Source organism: Malaclemys terrapin, chromosome 16 (assembly GCF_027887155.1).
Source record: "Malaclemys terrapin pileata isolate rMalTer1 chromosome 16, rMalTer1.hap1, whole genome shotgun sequence".
In the NCBI taxonomy this organism is placed as follows: Eukaryota; Metazoa; Chordata; order Testudines; family Emydidae; genus Malaclemys; species Malaclemys terrapin.
In genome coordinates, this window is record NC_071520.1 from 14,358,409 (window position 1) to 14,379,536 (window position 21,128).

General features: G+C 48.7%; 1 protein-coding gene and 2 gene segments (V, D, J or C); all 3 read left to right on the top strand.

The window, feature by feature from the left end:
- LOC128824541 (immunoglobulin lambda variable 5-39-like) overlaps positions 1 to 21,128 on the top strand; it is a 159,733-nt gene that overhangs the window by 109,654 nt on the left and 28,951 nt on the right.
- Positions 1 to 21,128, top strand: part of LOC128824543 (immunoglobulin lambda-1 light chain-like) — a 140,950-nt gene that overhangs the window by 73,797 nt on the left and 46,025 nt on the right. The gene's annotated exons all lie outside the window — the stretch shown is intronic.
- LOC128824793 (probable non-functional immunoglobulin lambda variable 5-48) lies at positions 10,175 to 11,154 on the top strand. The segment is given in 3 exon segments: positions 10,175 to 10,220; positions 10,348 to 10,644; positions 11,102 to 11,154. Coding segments are annotated over 3 exon segments (396 nt in total).

The following is a 21,128-nucleotide window of genomic DNA, read 5'->3' on the forward strand; positions in this document are numbered from 1 at the left end:
AATAATGAGCAACAACTGCATTTTGTTTATACATAGTCATCCCGATAACTTATTTTTCTCACTTATTTAGACTCTAGTCTACATTCCATCTTATCTACACAAGGTCGCAACAACTTCTCACACAGTTCTTTCCCACTCGCCTCACACAATCCTCGCTTCTACAAATCTCGCGTTATTAGGCTAACAGCTAGCCTGACTGTTGCTCACAGAAGAGACTGTTTGCATTGAAATCCCCTTCCAATCCCCATCAGGCCTTGCTCTACTTCCACACACACCCCTTTTGTACTTCTAGTACAACTAACATCCTTAAACCTCCATTTGCATTAAGCCTTGGATTTCAGATTCTACATCAAATGCTTCAACCTTAGGGGTTTTGATTGGATGCAATGACAATGCAGCATTAGCATGGGTATGAAAGGTATTACTATTATCACATCCTTTACTACAACAACAACAACATAATCCTAAACCAAATAGCAACAATAAAGGCAATAACATTTCCACAGTAATAATATGATGGGGTTTTTGTACAGTTTTAGTCACAAAGCACAATACATCATATTTAGTACATAAAGTAGACACTCTATAAGCTGGATGAAAGGCATTCTTTTCAACTTGATATATATTATAAAGCATGTGAATGTGCCCTTGTAATTCAGAGATTCTTTGAACCTCTGGTAACAGTGAATGCAAATTTTGAAATCGATCAGGCACTAAACTAGTCCAATTAAAGTGTATCTGGAACCTAAGGGCTACTTGTAAAATTCTATCCGCAGGCCAGTAAATAATATGATTGCCTGCAGCAGTAGTGAGATTAAAATGTACATCTCGCAACGTGGTGGCTTCAACATACACACAGCTATCATTAGCTTGAAAAAGTAGGTGTCCTATCAGGGTAGTTCCTTGTCCCCTACCCTCCCAGAAAATGTTGTCATGAACAGTGACAACTTCCCCTAGCTTCAGTTTACGTGTACAGTGAAGCTGTGGGGGTCCTAACGGCCAAAATGTCCATTGACTCCCTATCCCCATCCAAATGTCAGGTGTTATTTCAGGAGCACTAACAACAAATCGGCTAGGCATACCAGGTGGTCTAATCTCCCAAATATCACGGTGAATAATCCAGTCCCACATGCATCCTCTCCATGGACCCGGCAGGGTTCGGTATGTGGGAGCCCACACCCCTCCTACCGGCCCATATGCTTGGGAGGAGCACTGCGAGTATATACAACTCCATCCTGATAATCTCCAAGTATGTCTCTATGGACACATATCAGATGGCATTTCTGAGGTATCTGTAAGGGCAGTAGGCTATGCCTCATGCTCGAGATCACTCCAAATGGCCATCAGCTGGTCATTCAGGAAATCTTGAATTTGAACATGCCAAATCCCACTGCAATGCCTTCCCAGCCTCAGTGATATTCAACACCATCTCTGTCAGCAACTTCTGGGTCATTGAACTAAGTATAGAGATAACATGTAACTCACCAACTCCAGCCTGTACCTGGGTTAGCTGTGCCCCAGAAATAAGGCCAGTGGCCTTCTCTAGTTGTCCTAGTTTCTCATCATGTTCTTGGCTTCTACAAATATTCCAAATTTCTGCTACACTATTGGCCCCATCCCATAGGGATCGGATCAAGTCCCTCTTCTTTCTAGAGGAAATAACCCAGGCCCTCCGTTGTCCTAATCTAATGGCAGCCCCCTTTGAACAATTTGGGTATGTAGAGGTGATCTGGAAACTGGATAAGGGCAATGTAAATTTGACAGTCCCTAGTGTTGTATTAATCACAGTCCATCGATATCCTAATACATCTCTCTTTGGTGTAGTTCTATACCACATCTGTTGGTTGTACACCTTTATATACTTCTGAGGAGCATTGGCATTAATGGCATAAGAGGGGGTATATTGCAATATGGTACAGGTTACATTATCAGTTACTGGAATAATAAGAAATCTGAGGTAGCCAGAAGGATCCCATGTGCAATATGGGGAGTGGGTTAACCTTTCATGTCCTTGCTTCCAATGACTGTTGGTATGCAAATTTTAACAACAATTTTTCAATTAAAAGATCTGGCCAATGATCTTTTTCTTACTTAAGCAAATGTATTAGACTTTAGTATATCACATTTTCCTGATTTATCCAAACACTTTGTATTCCAAGTTGAATAAAACAAGTATCTGCTTTTTGATTTAACCCTTCTATTTGATTTTGAACTAGACTGTCCTATGAAAATATTAAACACAACAATTTTGGCCACAAGACAAACACCACAAGACAGGACATAGAACACAAAAATAATTCCTATTGTGCCAGTAAATGCATGGTACGTTGAATGCTGTTCAGCTGGCATCAGTTTTCTCTGATTATCTGAAAGACAAAAGAACAGAGGTCTACCCCTTCTGGGCAGTCAGTCGTTGCTTAAAATATTTCCCTTATATACAAATACTCTTGTTGATTTCAGGCAAAACAAAGGAATTACCCATATTTCCTTGTATTTGTTTCATAGGCAGCCCAGGCTTCAGTGGCTTATACCTTATCAGTTAGATAATTTGCATTAATACAGATGCTTTCTGGCTTGCTTCTGGATCCAAAGCTATCCACAGCTTAAAGATTCTTACTTAAAAAGGGACAAAATTAACTTTCCCAGACTTTTGATTGCCTTTTACTTCTAACTCCTGCTTTCAAACACACAGTGATCTGAAAGAAAACACTACTTATAGTGCCCCTTGGAGCCTAGTAGGATTTTAATTAAATAGCATGGTAGGTTTGCATTTCTTTTACCCCTGCTACAATATACATTGCACATGTTCTGGGGAAAATGCACATTTCCTCCATAATTCAACTTCCACAACACTAGTCACATTAATTTCTACACAAGGTGTAACTGGTTCTTTTGTGCTTACAAAATCTCCATGCACCCCTAGTAAAGTGACAGCTCGACCACACAGAGCCAGGGGCACTGTCCTTCTCTCTCTTTACCAGATCTTTTATCTGCTATTTTGTTACCCAAAACCAAATTCAAATCTTTTCCCATTCTCCTGGCTTTGACTACCCTGCTGCAGCCACAACCTTTGGTCTTTAGTTAAAACATTTTAAATCTTGTAAAGCATTAAGTCACTTTAAGGATTAAATGCTAAATACCATATTAAACAACACTAATTTCCTGTGTCTGGCAAAAGTATTCTCGGTTTTGCAACTTTAAACAATACCAATTCATCTCAAACTTATAAAATACAGATTGTACACAGCAGGAGTGTTCTTCAGCAAATTCGACTAACTTATTCATAGTCGAATAATTCCACTTAAATAACCTCTTGCCTGGATTACTTACAGACATTCCTACCAAGTTTAACTGCTTGATTCCCTCTAGCAACTACAGAGTTAACTTCTCACTCTCTTTCCTTAAATCACTTGCTTGTCTCCCAAAACGACCACCCAATCAACTCAGATTTTACCATTCCAATTATTGTCCTGAGGATTTGAAATCCCCATGCTTATAATCACTTACTCTTTTCCTTCCACTATGCCCTCAAAGTTTCCAACCTGTTTTCCAAATACTCTATCTGTTGCCTGCCCGCTTGGGCCTGATCCTGCTTTTCTCGCTGAACCGTCCCTTCCATGGGCACCGGCTTTGTTCCACTACCAATTTAGCTAGGAGGGTGGCAGTGGCATAGCCAGGTTCTAAGAGCAGGGGGAGCAAACATAAAAAAGGAGCCCCCCCCTTGGCTCCTCCTCCGGCCGCTCCGCGCCCCCCCCTTACCTCCTCCGGCCACACCGCCCCCCCCATGGCTCCTGCAGCTGTGCCATGCTGCCCCCGTGCCCTCCCCCATGGCTCTTCCGGCCGTGCCAGCCGAGTTGAATTCTCCATTTATGGGCAGAGTGGCTGGTGCTGGGCATCAGCTGCACAGGTGGAGCGGCGGGGGGGGAGGGGGGGGCTCTCACTCCCACTCCCGGGCCGGGCACACACCAGCTGAGGAGTCAAGTCCCCATCAGAGCATGAGAGGAGCCTCCAGCCTGCGAGGCCGCTGACACCCACCCGCCCGCATGGGGTCCACGCTGGCCTCCCCTCTGCACCGCTACGGTGCCGAACACCCCCCTTGCCAGGCCCCCCAGACAGGGGGTGAGGAGGCTGAACGTTCCAGAGCTTGGCGAGGTTCTAAAACACTGGATGGCAGCTGGGGGCGCTCTCCGGGCCGAAGGGGAGGGACTCAGTCTCTTCCGCGACTGGGGAGGGCACGGGGTCCCGCTGGGTCTCCGCGGCCTCGCTTGGGCTCGAGGAGGTGGTGGCGGCTCCGTGGTAGGGGTTGCTGAACGCCCACTCCTCCATCTCTGCCTCACCCCCCAGCTGCAGCTTCAAGCGCTTGGACATGCTCTCTCCCAATGCAGCCTGCCTCTGGCCCACCCCTTGCTGCACGGCGAGCCGCCGGGGACACGTGCCCACCCTGAGAGCAGCAACGTGTTCCCTGCTGCAGTGGCAGCACCACACTGCGGCCATGCTGCGTTCCCCCTCGCTCCTCCGGCCGCGCCGCCCCCCCCACATGGCTCCTCCGGCCGTGCTGCCCCCCCCCCCCCCCGCCTGCAGGAGCCCAGCATCGGCCCAGCATGCCAAGCTTCAGAGCAGAGCATGGACCCCACCCACTGGCGCCATGGTAACCCCTAACTAAGGCGCCACTTTTGGAAAATGTGCTGAGGGGAAACGGCTGCTTCCTCTGAACCCCCCCTAGCTACACTACTGGAGGGTGGGCTTCTCAACTAGACCCTACCCTTCCTGGTCTCTTCCCTTAAACATTCTTACTCACAAGGCTACACGAGTCCTCCCTCGTGAGGCTTGCCACCTAGGCAAAAACACATGGCCCATTGGCATTTAACTATTCTCTTCCTCTTGTGGCAAACACACTGCTGTTACGGTGTATGCTGAGCACAAATGGTTAAATTTTGACAAGTCCCTGAAGGACCGGTACTTACTTAGCCAGTGCTTCCTTTTCGGCCTGGAAGTCCTGTCTCAAGGCTTGCAACTTGCCCTGGGCGTAGGTTTGAGTTGCTGCCTGGTTCATGATCTATGCTCTTAATTGCTCAATTCTAGTTATCAAGTACACATCTCTTCTCTTTTCTCCAACTTCTCTATTGCCCCGTCCTGCTACGACTGGGGGTAGATCCACCTGACACCTTTCCCGGTCAACCGGAGTGGAGAGAGGAATGCTAAATCCCTCTCCGGTTCTCAGACTTACTGCGGCTGAGAGTAGGCACACCTTTAATCATGCAATCCTCAACATATAACACCAACAATACCAAGCAAAGCAAACATAAAATAACAAGGGCAAAACAAATAAATGGTGTGCATTATGACTGAATTTTAAAGCTTCATTAATAAAATAATAAACCAACAACAGAGAGTGTTGGAAACGCTCCCACATCACTCAGGGGAAAAAAAACAAAAAACATTAATGCCCCAAGCCCTAAGCCACTTTCATACTCATACACATACATCCAGACTGGCCACATCTGTGTATAACATCCAGAGAAGGCGCTGTGCAATCTCCAACTTGCACTCTTGGAAGGGCTGTTCTTTTACACCCTGGGGTCTCCTGGGGCGTCTTTTTCAGAGATTCCTGTCCAGGCCGGCTGCCTGTGGCTTCTTTAGCGTCCCCAAACCATGCCAGCTCCAGGGTCGCAAAGGCAGACTATTGGATCTCACAGGACAGTTAAGCTTTGCAAATGTAATCTCAGTCCTGTAACTTGTATTGCCTTTGGTTTGCCTCTGTCTATATTTTTTCACAGCCAGCTGGGGCCGAAAGCAGTTTTTCTTTGTATTTAGCATGGTCTGCGTTAATTTTTGACCTTGAACACAGAGCAACTTTCTCTTTATCTCTGGGCCAAGCTGAATTTCAAATTAACCCGTTCCTTTCCACAATAGACAAATTGCTCCCATTGTGTCTCAGAGGCTTTTTGGTGATTAAAAGCTCCTCTGAGATGTATGATCTTATCTAGATTGAAGGTACCTCCTAGTGGGCATTGTTTAGATGGATTTTCTCGCATGTAAAGATTCCAATTGTCTAAATACCTGCAGGTTCTAGGACCATAATATAGGTACATGTAATCTACTGGGGTACCCTTAGGGGGTGAAGGGGAATGCTTAGACTGTCCCCCACCCACTTTCCAATCACACTGCTTGGCACACACACACACACCCCCCAAGGCCTCTCTTTCTTCATACCATGATGCATCGGTTTTCTCCTCTTTTTCCTCCTTTTTTTTTTAACCTGAGGGCATCACCACAATCCCTCTGTCCAGACTGAACACACCTGTGTTCTTCTATGAGGGCATTTCCACAACCCCTCAGCACCAGTGCATTAACCTAATGCATTTCCCTTGTGCATTAACCTTATTGAGGGTGGCAAAACTAAGTCCCCAGCACCACATAAACTAACCTTATTGGAGGCGGCAAAACAGTTCCCCAGCACCACTCTGCATCTGATCCTGCTGCACAGTCAATAAGTTCGGATGGCGTAAGCCCAACAGGGACAGACAGCCCCACGGACAGTCCTCCTCCGACACCCCAATAGAGATTTCAAAAGGTCTCTCACCTCTATTGTGGTGCCATGGAGTTCGAAGGGGAACGGTCCGCAGCAGTTGCCTCTATCTCAGCGGGCGTTGCCATCCCGGACGAGCCCCCAAATTGTCGGAGAAAAACAAGAGTTCTCACTCTTTTGGTTGGGTGCAGCAAATCAGATACTTTATTATCTCTAGCAATTGCGTGGAGGGAGAGAGCTGAACAGGTCTCTCTCCAGGTAAACAATTGCAGCAAGCATTTATACCTTTTGTTACAGACAATAATGAGCAACGGCTGCATTTTGTTTATACATAGGTCATCCTGATAACTTATTTTTCTCACTTATTTAGACTCTAGTCTACATTCCATCTTATCTACACAAGGTCGCAACAACTTCTCACACAGTTCTTTCCCACTCGCCTCACACAATCCTCGCTTCTACAAATCTTGCGTTATTAGGCTAACAGCTAGCCTGACTGTTGCTCACAGAAGAGACTGTTTGCATTGAAATCCCCTTCCAATCCCCGTCAGGCCTTGCTCTACTTCCACATGGGACAGGGTAAATAACACTTCCTTATTGACTTTCTCTACACCAGTCATTTGATGAAACCTCCAGGAATAAGGCCAACCAAAATTGGCAACCCTAAACCTCAGATTGCACGTCACTGCTTGACCCTCCCCTGGAGAGCTGGCCTGCACGGCCCCAGCATCCGCTACCACTCACACCGGGTGCCCCTGGGCTCAGAACAGAAAATTAGTGTCACAGGAAGAGGCAACGATAGCAAACCAGCTAGGAGGAGGTGACTTCCCTAGCTTGGGTTGCGTTAGTCTTAATCTAGGCAGGTGCAACTTCTGAAATACCTGGGTAATCCCTTCCAAAGATATGACCAGGCTGATGACGTGACCAGTGCAGCCAGCACAGAGAAGAACACCCTGAAAAGGAACAACATGAATGCTGGAAATAACTGTACAGTGATGTTCCCGCAGCTGTGAGAGACAGAGAGTAGGGGCCGCTTTGTGATAAGCTCAGCATGGAGGGTCTTTAGCTTTTGTGAAATCCCGGCCAGAACAATCTTAGTAACAGCAGCACTGACCCCCAGGGAGTGCTCTTCACCCTCCCAGTACTGGAGCTCAGAGTCAGTACTAAGGCAGTGTAATGCGAGTCAGGCTACACACTGGTGGGCTATAGAGATCGCTGGGCTTTGGGGCTTTTTATTCCTCAACAGCGCTCACATGATCTGCACAAGGGACCCTAGAGAACACTGTTTGGATTCCAACTTCCCAGTCACCCCCTCTCTGCTCCCTGGTCTCTGGGGCAGGGGTTCTCCGACTGGCAGTCTTGCTTGGAGTGGCAGGAGGGTCACGACAAGATCATCAAAACACAGTGGCTTCTATAACCCATAGGGGGCAAGCGTTCCCCTCGCCCTGCCCACACTGGCCTGCTGCAGGAAGTACCACTAAGAGGGGAGCAGTCAGGAGCCAGCTGCCTTGATCCCCATGGCCCCCATTGTTCACAGTGGTCATTAGCTGGTTCCTCGCTGTCTTTCAGTGGGGCTCCCCTCCAGGAGTGGGCAGTGAAGAAGGGTCTCAGCCCCACCCTTCCCAGCACTGCCTCACCTAGCAGCATGCTCCAATAGCCCCCCACAGCCACCCAGCAGCACCATCCCGGTCAGTCCCAGCCCCAATCAAGCACAACTCCAGAGCCCAGGCAGCAGCCACTCACTCCACAAGCCATCAGTCTGCAGCAGCCACATCTCCCAGTGACACCTAAACAACCAGCAGCCGACACATCCAACACACAGCCCCAAACCAGCCAGGGTTTCTTGCAGCCATAAACATTGTGGGTCAGGGTCATGGCAAGAAACCCAGCTAGGTTTGCATTGCCAAGTGGGGAATGTTTGAGACTCTTCGCTTCAGGGGGAGTGCTCTGAACGGTAACGGTCTGAGCAGACACAGCACTTTGGGAGCCCCTCACCCCCAAGATGAGCTTCATTTTTCCTAGCAAATGGAAAACAAAACAATTCTTGGGTCTGTCAGTAGCCGTCTCTGAGGGGAGGGAGGTGCCAGCAGCAGCCAGTCAGCAGGGGAGAGATTTGTATGAAGGGGCCGTTCTCCAGCTCTGGGGGTTTAAGAGAGAATCGGAAGGTCCCAGACAGAGACCCGTTTGCCTCAGGAAGCCGAGCACGTCTGGATTCCCATCTCCTCCAAAGCAAAGCAACCACTCATGCATGCTCCGAGCATTCCCAGCCTTCTGAGCACCAGCACAACGGCTGAAGGGTGAGCAGGGCTGTGCCTGTGCAAAGCCACCATCCGGCACCACAGCAAAGATACGAGCTCCCCGCCACGGAGCACAGCTTTAAAGGGCTCATTTCTGACAGAACTAACGAGACCAGGAGCAGTCACTGGGCGCACATTGCTGGGCCAGGCTCTCACACAGGGGAGAGGAACAGAGGGTGTTAGTCGGTGTTACCAAGATCCCATGTAGAGCCGGGCACTCGTCAGATCGCGTTAGCAGAGCTTCTCTGCTGCTTTGCTGTGGAGGAGCCAGAGCACCTGGGGATGAGAGAGAAGGGACTCTGTGCTCCTGCTATTGGCTAACAGAGCGACAGTAAGGTTCTTACCCACACCCGCCCTCTCCCTGAGCTATTCCAGTAAGTGACAGGACCCACTGTCTCAGTGGAGTTACCTCAGAGAGGAACAGGAACCAGGAAGATCATGTAACCCGGCCTAGGCCCCACAAGGAGTCAGTGCAGGAGCTGGGACTAGAACGCCAGAGTTCCCGGCTCCAAGTCCCGTCCCCTGAGCATGAGCTCTCACCCCTCCCCTGGGGCAGGTCAGTGCTGCTGAGGTGGATACCTGCCCGGCTCTGCTCCCTGGCATGGCCATTCTGGGAAGGGAGATCGAATATTATTAACAACATTACCATAACATCTGCAAACCTCGTTCAGCCCCAAACTGAAGATTGGTGCTGCTTTAGTGCACTACGTGCACCGGACAGCAACCACTGACACCCCGCAGAGCTTATCTGCCTGCCCAGGAATGCAAATATCACAGAGCAGAGCCATATGTTCAGCATATATGGGAACCAGGCTGAAATGACCCTTCCGGAGACGTGTAAGTGGCTTATACCAAAGGCCAGTAATAAACAGCACATTGGAGGACCATTTGGGATGGTCTCTATGCAAGTTTCACATGAAGCATCATCAGTCCAATACACTGATTGCCTTTGCCATGCATCCATTTCCTAAGAGAAGTCTTATTGGGCGTTCTGAATCTTCAGTGAGATAAAAGCCTTTAGTGACTTCCCTTCCATGGTGGGGACAGCTCAGCTCATAACAGCATCAGGCTGCACTGACTATAGAACGCTCTGTGCGTGACATTGGTCACACTCAGAGTGCAACTGAAATAGGAACCTTATAAGGCAAAAGACCCTCACCAAAGGTGGGTTATTCTCACACATGACACTTTCCCTGTGATCATTAGGACCAATCAGACAGAAGCATATTAGCATAAAGGTGGAGCTTGGATGCTTGTCACCGAAGAGGATCAATATAAGGGGCCATGGTGTTGTACCTTCTCAGTGGATCTGGCTGTTTTTCCTAAAAGGGCCTGAAATCTCCCCACCATGCTCTGGGCTCCCCTCATTGTCCTACTGGGGACGTGGTGCACAGGTGAGAACAGGGAGAGCAGGTTAAATACACAATAAAGTTACTGCTGAAGCCAATTGCACAACCCGTGTTACTAGCGGCTGGAGATGGACAGAGAGGATTTGACAGATTTCTATCATATTTTTTCCAGGTTCCAGCTCAAAGCCTGTGCTGAATCAGCCGCCCTCAGTGTCAGTGTCGCCAGGAAACACCGTGAAACTCTCCTGCACCATGAGCAGTGGGACCAGCATCAGTGGCTACCATGTGTCCTGGTACCAGCAGAAACCTGGGAATTCTCCACAATACCTGCTGAGATACAAGTCAGATTCCGACAAGCACCAGGGCTCTGGGGTCCCTGCTTGTTTCTCTGGCTCCAAAGACACGTCCAGTAACGCCGGCTATCTGACCATCACTGGGGCCCTGGCAGAGGATGAAGCTGATCATTATTGTGTTGCGTGGAGGGGTGGCAGTGCTCCACACTGTGACACAGACAGATGGGGAAGTGAGAAAAAAACCTCCTCTGTCTTCGCACCCTCAGACTGTGTTCCACAGGGGCCTGCACAGACTGCTAGATTTGGTCTCTGCCTATAGCATATTACACAAATACGTGTTCTTCACAGTACATATCAGCTCCTCATAACCAGTAATGGTATGAGAGCCGGATTTAGACACAGGCACTGTCTATATGCCCAGGCCCAGTGTCCTGACTCTTGGGATGAGATCCGAATCTCAGCCTTCATTACAAGAAATTATAGCCAGTCCTCATGGGTTGCTAAGAAAAGCTTGAAGTGTGACTGCAATGTCCCTGATAGCTGCCTGAATCTGCAGAGAGCCTGAAACAAGAGCTCCAAGAGCTGTGACCCACCCAACGCATCTTAACCCTGAGAACCTGCTGCTTGGTGTAGGTTCTCACCACAAGAGCGTTTTTGGGGCCCTGGCTGATGCCATCTCAGCTTAGCTCTGCTGGGATGTTGGCCACACAGAGAGTCCTGTGCTGGGGTGGATAAGGGCTGAGTCTTCTGTGGAAGCAGAGAAAAGAACTGACAGAAGGGAACTGCAATGCATGATGGTTGTTAGCAAGAGTCAGGCTTCGTTAGCAAGAGACAGTCTTTGTTAGCAAGAGTCAAGCTAGCTGTGACCCTGATAACCCTGATAACGCGAGATTTGTAGAAGCGAGGATTGTGTGAGGATTGTGTGAGGATTGTGTGAGACGGGTGAGAAAGAGCTGTGTAAGAAGTCATTGTGACCTCAGTATAGATAAGGTGTAGAAGACCTTGTGTAGATAAGGTATAGAAACTAATTGTATGTAGGCAAGAGTCAAAACAAGTAAGGAAATGAGATATCAAGATGGCCTATGTATAAACAAAATGCAGCTGTCCCTCATTATTTCTGTAATGAAAGGTATAAATGCTTGCTGTAATTAGTTACCAGAGAGAGACCTGCTTGCTCTCTCCTCTGCACATGTGAGAGTTAATAATAAAGCCTCTGACTTGCTGTACCTAAACAAAATAGTGAGAACTCAGTTTTTCTCCGACAATTTGGGGGCTCGTCCGGGATGGCAACGCCCACTGAGGCAACGGCAGCTGCTACGGATCGTTCCCCTTTGAACCCCATGGCGCCACAATAGAGGTAAGAGACCTTTTGAAATCTCTATTGGGGTGTCGGAGGAGGACTGTCCGTGGGGCCGTCTGCCCCTGTTGGGCTCACGCCATCCGAACTTATTGACTGTGCAGCAAGGTCAGATGCTGAGCGGCGTAATAGGGGAATTGTTTGCCGCCCCCTGTAAGCATATGCTAGGTGCATAGGGTTTGCACCTGTATTGAGGAGTTGTTACTGCCTCAAGAGGGGTTTTTACCGCCTCAAGTGATGCATCAAGGTACTTGGGAATAGTACCTGGAGGTACTTAGGAGTAGTACCTGGTATAAGGCCTTGGTATGTGTGCATGTGTGTAGTCTGTGTGTGTGTGTGTGTACACAGTGTGAATTGAGTGTTACCGGAAGACGCCCAGAGTACTCTGCGAAGTCTTTTGGCTCGTGACCAGAACTACTCTAACGCAAGCCCGGTAACTAGAGGATCTTTTAGGAGATCCGACCCATGTAAGTTAACTCGGCCTGGCATCGTCCGGCGAGGAGGCTACCTGGGTCTAGGAGTGTGTGCACCCATCTTCCCTCCCCTTTTCCTCTCCGTGTGAGCCACTGACAGTCTGACCATCTCACTGGATGGAACAGAGTAAGCGGCGCTTTCTCTCTGAGATTAGCCGACGCTCTTTGCTGAAGGGAGGTGTAGGGGGTCATGGCTATCCTCGTTAGTCACTCCTGTGTGAATACCCTGTAGGGAGAGATCCTTAGTTTATGAGCCGCTAGCGCGGACAGGGCATCCTTCCCCCTTTGAGTGTGTGATTGGAAAATGGGTGGGGGACAGTCTAAGTCTTCCCTCTCACCCCCTAAGGGTACCCCAGCTTATTTCATGTACGTACATTATGGCCCGAAAACCTGCAGGTATTTAGATAATTGGAATCTTTACACGCGTGCAAATCCATCTAAACAATGTCCACTAGAAGGTACCTTTGATTTAGACAAACTTAAATACCTTAAAGAAACTCTGGCTTCACCAAAAGCCTCTGATACACAGTGGGAGCAATTTGTCTGTTGGTGGGAGGAAGCAACAAAGAGACTCCACGAGTCTCGAGTGCGGAGTCTAAAAGACTCCCAGGAAAAGTTAAAAGCTCAAGTGCAACATTTACAGCTTAAATGCAAGGCATCCAGCTGTCTACCCCCTAGAGCGATTCCTTCTGCTCCTGTGTATCCTAATCCCGTTCAAGCAATTCCTTCTGCTCCCCTTTATCCCCAATTAGTTAGATCTGACAGTGAGGAGGAAACTGCTGAGGATATTTTAGATTTCTTCAGTAACATTCAGCAGCAGCAGCAGCCCGTGCTGCCTCCTCCCCCTGCACAGCCTGGGTCTGCTAACGAATCTCACCCGGCAGTGCCAGTTTCACCACTGCATGTATCAGCTGCACACATTGTTCTCTCTTCCCCTGGGAGAGAAGCCTCCTCTTCACCACAAAGAGGTGATTCTGAGCCTGCCAGTAGCTCCCCTGATTCTAATCCCTCTGAGGAAAGTACCCGTTATCTTACTAGAAGTGTGGCACATGCACTCCAGGTTCCTTTAAGAGGCCTGGAACTATTTCTCAAATGCGTACTTTTCTTGGCATGACTGGGTACTGTAGACAATGGATTTTAGGCTATGCAACAATGATTAAACCCTTACAGGATCTGACTAAGTCAGGTACCCCTGAGCCTCTTCCTTGGTCTCCAGAGGCTGAACAAGCTTTTGTTGCTATCAAGCAAAGTCTGTCCAGTGCACCAGCCCTGGGACTTCCTGATTATGCTAAACCATTCACTCATAGACTCATAGACTCATAGACATTAAGGTCAGAAGGGACCATTATGATCATCTGGTCTGACCCCCTGCATGCTGCAGGCCGCAAGACCCTTCAAAACTCTTTTCTGTCATGAGCGTAATGGGTTTGCTTTGGCTGTATTAACGCAAAAGCACGGAGACGAACACCGTCCCATTGCTTATTACAGTACTGCCCTAGATGCTGTGGCAGCTGGATTTCTCCCTTGCCTGCGTGCTGTAGCTGCAGCAGCTCTTGCTGTTCAGGTATCTGAATCTATTGTCTTAGGATCTCCTTTGATTGTTGCTGTCCCTCATGCTGTGGCTGCTCTCTTGTTAAAATCTAAGACACAGCATCTATCCACTTCTCGTCTTACAAAATATGAGCTTGTCTTGTTGTCTTCATCCCATATTACTTTGGCTCGTTGCCCTGTTCTAAATCCTGCCTCCTTGTTGCCTGGGCCCGAAGATGGAGACCCACATGACTGTGTGTCTGTGACATCGGTTCTCTCTCGTCCAAGAGATGATTTACTAGATGTGCCTTTGCAAAATCCTGATCTTATTTACTTTGTAGATGGTTCGTGGTTCGTGCTCGCGAGATTCTAAGGGCAAATTGGTTGCTGGTTATGCTGTGTGTTCTGCACATGCTGTTATTGAAAGTGCTTTCCTTCCTTCTGTGTTTTCTGCTCAAGTGGCCGAACTTGTAGCTTTAACTCGAGCCTGCATTCTCGCTCAGGATCAAGCAGTTACAATCTATACAGACTCTCGTTATGCTTTTGGAGTGGTACATGATTATGGGTTGCTCTGGAAGTATAGAGGTTTTCTTACATCCACTGGTTCTCCTATTAAGAACAGTCTGTATGTCTCTATGTCTCTGCTCTTTTAGATGCCCTTTTATTGCCCAAAGCTATAGCTGTCGTGAAATGTACAGCTCACCAGACCCCTCATGATGAAGTTACCCGTGGAAATGCTTTGGCAGACTCTGCAGCCAAAGCAGCGGCCCTTTCTGCACCTCAGGCTGAATATACTTGTGCTTTGATTGAACAGCCTCCACTAGCCTCCCTTGAGGATCTGGCCAAGATCCAGGAAGCAGCACCGGCAGCTGAGAAACGTTTATGGAGTGCTAATGGCTGTATTCTACACCCTGATCATCTTTGGCGTGCCCCAGCTGGTCGCCTGGTTGCACCGAAGATGCTAATGCCCTATCTTGCTCGTGTATACCACGGAATGGCTCACGTGAGCAAAGGGGGGATGGTTGCTGCAGTTAACCGAGATTGGTGTGCGTTCGGGTTCCCAGTCATTGCACATCACTACTGTCAACAATGTGTGATTTGTCAGCAGCATAACATTGGTAAAGCTGTTAAAGTTAGGCAGGCAGCTCACCCTCCCCCTTGGGGACCTTTTGTAAATATTCAGATTGATTTTATTCAACTGTCTAAATGTTGTGGCTATGAATATGTATTGGTTTTGGTGGATGTATTTTCAAATTGGGTTGAAGCTTTTCCCTGCAGGAAAGCAGATGCCAGGACTGTTGTGAAACTTCTGCTTAAAGATTTTGTACCACGATTTGGCATCCCTGTGAGTATCAACAGTGACCGTGGAACTCATTTTACTGGACAGATTGTAAAGGAGTTATGTGCAGCTTTGCAGACTCAACACAACCTTCACTGTCCCCACCATCCGCAGTCTGCTGGGACAGTGGAACGCCAGAATGGAATTCTGAAAAATAAACTGGCCAAGATTTGTGCTGAAACAAACTTGAAGTGGCCAGATGCCCTTCCTCTGGCACTAATGAGTATGAGGGCCACTCCCAATCGAAAGACTGGACTCAGCCCTCATGAGATTCTGACAGGGCGCCCGATGAGACTACCAACTGCGCCCCCACTGACCCTAGCTCAGATGGACATTCATTTAATGGATGACACAATGCTTAAGTATTGTCAGGCACTAATGAAATGTGTTAAGTCTTTCTATACACAGGTGAAAGAAGCACTACCCAAGGATCCTGTGCAGCCCTGCCACTCGCTGGAACCAGGAGACTGGGTCTACATAAAGGTCCATCAGCGAAAGACTGCCTTGGCTCCACGCTGGAAAGGCCCTTTCCAAGTCCTGTTAACCACTAACACTGCTGTGAAGTGCCAAGGACTGCCCACCTGGACCCATGCTTCGCACTGCAAAAAGACCCCTCCGCCTGGAGAGGATTCTCCAGCTGCTGATCAGCCTATTTCTCCTGCTAACTCTGCTGTGCCTCCTGGACAGCAGGGAAAGAGGACAAGGTGAAGTGCTAGTAACCTCTCCCTTGTCCACTGACAGATCTACTGTGCCTTTGAATTCTTTTACAGGAATCACACCAGTACAGGGTGAAGTGCTAGTAACCTCTCCCCGGTATTATGGTGAATCACAACTGCTTTTGAAGAAGAAAAGAAGAAACACTCGCTCTGCTGAAACCACCAAAGTCCAGAACTTTCTAACTACAAAAGACATTAAGAACTGGCCCTGGTGGAAGAAACGAAGTATTGTTTATTGGCAAGGAGGGAACTGTGGGGAACGTTCCTGGGAATGTGGGGTCCAGTGGAGGGGTGGATTCTTTCCAGGATCAGGGCTTTGTGCTTATGGACAGGTACCTTCAGGATGCACTGCCCTCCCTAATTGGCTTTCAGATGATAAATATCAAAAACGCCTTGCCACTACAAAGACTACACCCACCACCACTAGTCCCTTGACCCTTGCCACCACCACTGTAACTTATCCAGATACAAACAGTACTACACATTCCAATGATGAGAAATTGGGCCAACTAGAGAAGGCCATAGGCCTTGTTTCTGGAGCACAACTAACCCAGGTACAGGCTGGAGTTGGTGAGTTACATGTTATCTCCGCCCTTAGTTCTATGACCCAGAAGTTACTGACAGAGATGGTATTGAATATCACTGAGGCTGGGAAGGCATTGCAGTGGGATCTAGCATGCTCAGAGATTCAGGATTTCTTGAATGACCAGCTAATGGCCATTCGGAATGATCTAGAGCACCAGGCTTGGCCCACTGCCCTTACAGACACGTCAGGAGTGCCATCTGACCTGTGGCCATGGAGACATACTTGGAAACTTTCTGGGTGGAAGTGTGGACGTTCTCAGTGCTCCTTCCAAGCATATGGACCGGTACAGGGGGTGTGGGCTCCCACATACCGTATCCTGCCAGGTCCATGGGGAGGATGCATATGGGATTGGGTAATTCATCGAGACATCTGGGAAATTAGACCACCTGGTATGCCCAATCGATTTTTAGTTAGTGCTCCTAGGATTACACCTGACATTTGGATGGGGTTAGGTAACCTGTGGACATTCTGGCCATTAGAACCCCCACAGCTTCAGTGTACACGTAAACTGAAGCCAGGAGAAGTTGTCACTGTCTATGACTACGTTTGCTGGGAGGGTAGGGGACAAGGAACTACCCTGACAGGACACTTACTCTTCCAAGCTAATGATAGCTGTGTGTATGTTAATGACACCGTATCACAAGACATACATTTTAATCTCATTACCACTGCAGGCAATCATATCATTTACTGGCCTGCAGATAGAGTTTTTCAAGTAGCCCTTAGGTTCCAGATATCCTTTAATTGGACTAGTTTACTATCTGATAGATTTCAAAATTTGCTTTCATTGTTACCTGAGATTCAGAAAATCTCTGAAGTACAAGGGCAAATTCACATGCTTCAAAATGTATATCAAGTAGAAAAGTATGCCTTTCACACTGCTTATAGAGTAGCTACCTTATGTACTAAATATGATGTATTGTGCTTTATGACAAAGGCTGTACAACAACCCCATTATAGTATTGCTATGGGAATGTTATTGCTTGTATTGTTATTAGTTAGTTTAGGATTATGTTATTGTTGTTGTAAAAGACGTAATAATAGTAATACCTTTCATGTTCATGCTAATCATGCATTATCATTGCATCCAATCAAAACCCCTAAGGTTGAAGCATCTAATTTAGAATCTGAAGTCCAGGACTTGATGCAAATAGAGATTTGAGAATGTTTGTTGTACTAGAAGTACAAAAGGGGGGGGGTTTTCTCCGACACTTCCCTCCCCTGGCACAGACTCCACCGCTATGCAGGGGTCTCTGCTCCCGTGAGTTCAGAGGCCCATTCTGCTCCCAGAGGAGCACTGGAAAGTCGTCCAGCAGACAGGTCTTGTGTGGGCTCCTGCCCCAGCCAAGCAGGCATTGTTACTGCAAACCCCAGGGGGCCTGAGGAAAGGGAGAGGGGACACACCCCTGCCTCTCAGGAGGTGGCCAGATTCCTCAGCAGCCCATCAGTTTCTCTACTTCTGATCCAAATCCACAGGGGAGTGGGGTGAATAGGGCAGTGATGCCATTACCAACTCTCCTGAGGGTTGTCACCATGCACCTGCTGTACTGGAGTTGTGCAGAGCAGGGATCGAGCGCTCCGTGGGGATCTGACCCCCGAAAGAGGGTTTGTTGGGAGTCACCATTGGGTGCAGCCCGGGGCATCGAAAGACAGAGACTCTCTCCCAGGATATTGTTATTACATCTGAACTCTGTGGAGATTTACGGTTCCTCGGCGCTCTCGGTGTAGGGGCTCTAAAGTGGTGATGGTCAATTTCTACTCTGTCCAGCAATGTTCAAAAGCGCAGGGTAAAGTGCCGTGCAGGAGCCCGGGGTGGTTCTGCCTCCCTGCCCCTTCCCCCAGGGATGGGGTCTGTCTGTGTCTGACAGAGTTAGATTCATGTAGCCGCAGCCCGATGGTTGCCCAGCTCTAGAATGTCTTAATCTTCATCCAGGGGGCTGCAGCTGCCTGAATAACTGACTAATCTCTGCCCGATGTGACTAAGCCGAGGGCCTGACCAGCCTGGTTAGTGTGGAGAAGGACATCCTTAGAGGAAGAGGGTGAATGCTGGAAGGGACTGGCTAGCGATGTTACCTACAGCCCTGGAGAGTCAGGGACGGGATCCTGACAAGTGCGACGCTGGCCACTAGGGGGCAATATTAATCTGTGGGAGCCGACCCCACTGCAGGGAGTGGCTGTGAGGGCTGGTGTGCACCAGCCCTGGGTGTTGGGTGAGGTGCGTGTGCCACACGCTCAGAGTCAGGGGGTATCAGCGCACCCAGCACCAGACCCCTCCGGCTCAAGCCCACAAACACTCACACTCTGCGGAATAACAAAGCATGCTGTGCGAGGGCTGCCAGGAATAAACAGGGCCATCACACTTGGCACGACGGCTTAACGGTACAAAGAAAAGATGAACCAGCAGCTCCTCCCTCATTCCCGTGGGGCGTCCGGGCCAGACCTGAGCAGGGCTGTGACCTGCTCACGAGGGGCCAGGTTGCAGTTCCCAGAGTGAGGAGCCAGCCCCAGCCAGCCCCGTGGAATAGGGAGTGTGTGCGTCAAATCGGGACAGTTCTGCGAACCAGGGGATTGATGTAAGGTCGGCAAATATCAACTGCCCTCATCCAGCCCCCACTCCGAAACTAGCCCTAATTACAGTCCCCATCCAACAGCACCCACCCCATCCACATGCCAGAAATTATCACCCCAAAACTGGCCAGGATTTCTTCCTACAATGCCTGAAAATGGTGGCATGACTCTGAAAACAATTGTGGCCTGGGGGCATGAGAAGAAACCACAGTTTACTTTGAGGTCCCAGGCAGATAAAATTGGAGACTTCTGGGGAGAGGGCTCTGCACTTGACTTTCTGAGTACACCAGGCCCATTCAGAGCTCCTCACCTCTGGGGCGAGCTAGACGTTCTCCTTGCCACTGAAAAGCAAAGCAGTCCTTTCCCCTATAGGTGTCTTGGTGGGTTTATACAGAGCAGCTCTCCCCTGGGTCCCTTTGATCTTGGGGAATGAAAGGCAGCAGCAGCCAGTGAGCAGGGAGCTGATTTGCATGAAGGGGCCGTTCTCCAGTGCTGGGGGTTTAAGAGAGAATCGGAGAGTCCCAGCCACAGACCCATTTGGAAGCCGAGCTCATCTGGATTCCTCACCATGGCCTGGGCCCCTCTACTCCTCACACTGCTCACTTACTGCTCAGGTGCTGCGAGGGGAGGGAGGCTTATCTCAGTCTTTCAATCAAAGGGGTCTTTGAGTTTAGAGCCATTTCTCCCATTGCTTCCCCAGGCTGTTGGCTGAGAGCTTTAATCATCATGATTTTATCCCCATGTTTTCTCCTCCTGTCTCAGGTTCTCTTGCCCAGTACATGCTGACTCAGCCGCCTTCAGTGTCTGTGTCTCCAGGACAAAATGCTCAAATCACCTGCTCAGGAAACAACATTGGTAGCAAGAGTGTGCACTGGTACCAACAGAAACCTGGCAGCGCCCCACTACTCGTTATATATGATGATAGTGACAGACCTTCTGGAATCCCGGATCGATTCTCTGGTACCAACTCCGGTAACACGGCCACGTTAACCATCACTGGAGTCCAGGCGCAGGACGAGGCTGATTATTACTGTCAGGTGTGGGACATCAACGCTGCTCACAGTGACACAGCCAGATGGGGAAGTGAGATACAAACCTCTCAACATCAAAGGGGAACGTTTACTAGCATTCTTCCTGTGACAGCGTGAGGGGACATTTCAGAGGTGGGGGAGCAGGTATCATATTTAATCTGCCCACAAATCCTTCCAGGCAGAGCCTGGGACCACGCTGCATCTCCCTAATAACCCTTGTGCACAATCTCACCCAATGCACAGAGCTCTAATGTGGAAGGACAATTCAGAGAGCGATGGGATCTCGTCCCCATTCCTATTAAAGGGACCAGCTGGACTTGCACCCACTGCCAGGAGCAGATGAGCAATTGTAAGATCTATTCCTCAGTTTGCTCAGTGCGGAGCCTCCCAAGGACGAGTGGAATGAGGGTTTTCTCTTTAATGATCACAAAACAATGAACTTTGAGCTCGATACTGGGGCACAGGCCAATGTGATGTCTATAAAGGTCATACAACACGTTAAGGTCCAAACCACTTTGCACTTTGAGTACCCAGCTGAGAAGCTACTCAGGGGATCAACTGCAAATATGTGGTAAATGCAGTTTGGACTGTGAGCATCGGGGTAAGAAAGCGTTGCTGGAATTTCACTCTCAAGCCATACTGGGCTTACAGACTGTGACAAGTGCAAAGGGTCAATCTGGTAATGGAAGAACCAGAAGGTGACTGGGATATATTTAGGGAATACGAGGATGGATGTGCAGGGTTGGGGTGCTTCCCAGATAAGCACATCAGAAAGGTGAATTCACAAGTACCGGCTGCAATTCATGCACCTGGTAAAGTTCCAGTGGAGTGAAAGAACTGCACCATATGGAACAGTTGTGAGTAATAACAAGAGTTGCAGGAACTTAAAAAATGGGTCAATTCTACAGTAAGTGTTGCCAAATCAGGTGGAGATGAAATAAGAATGTGCTTGGATCTGAGAGATCTGAATAAAGCAATACAAGGAGAACACTTTCAATTGCCTGCAGTGAAAGAAATTACCAGCAAGTTAGCAAAAACTGCCATTTCCCCTGATTTGGAC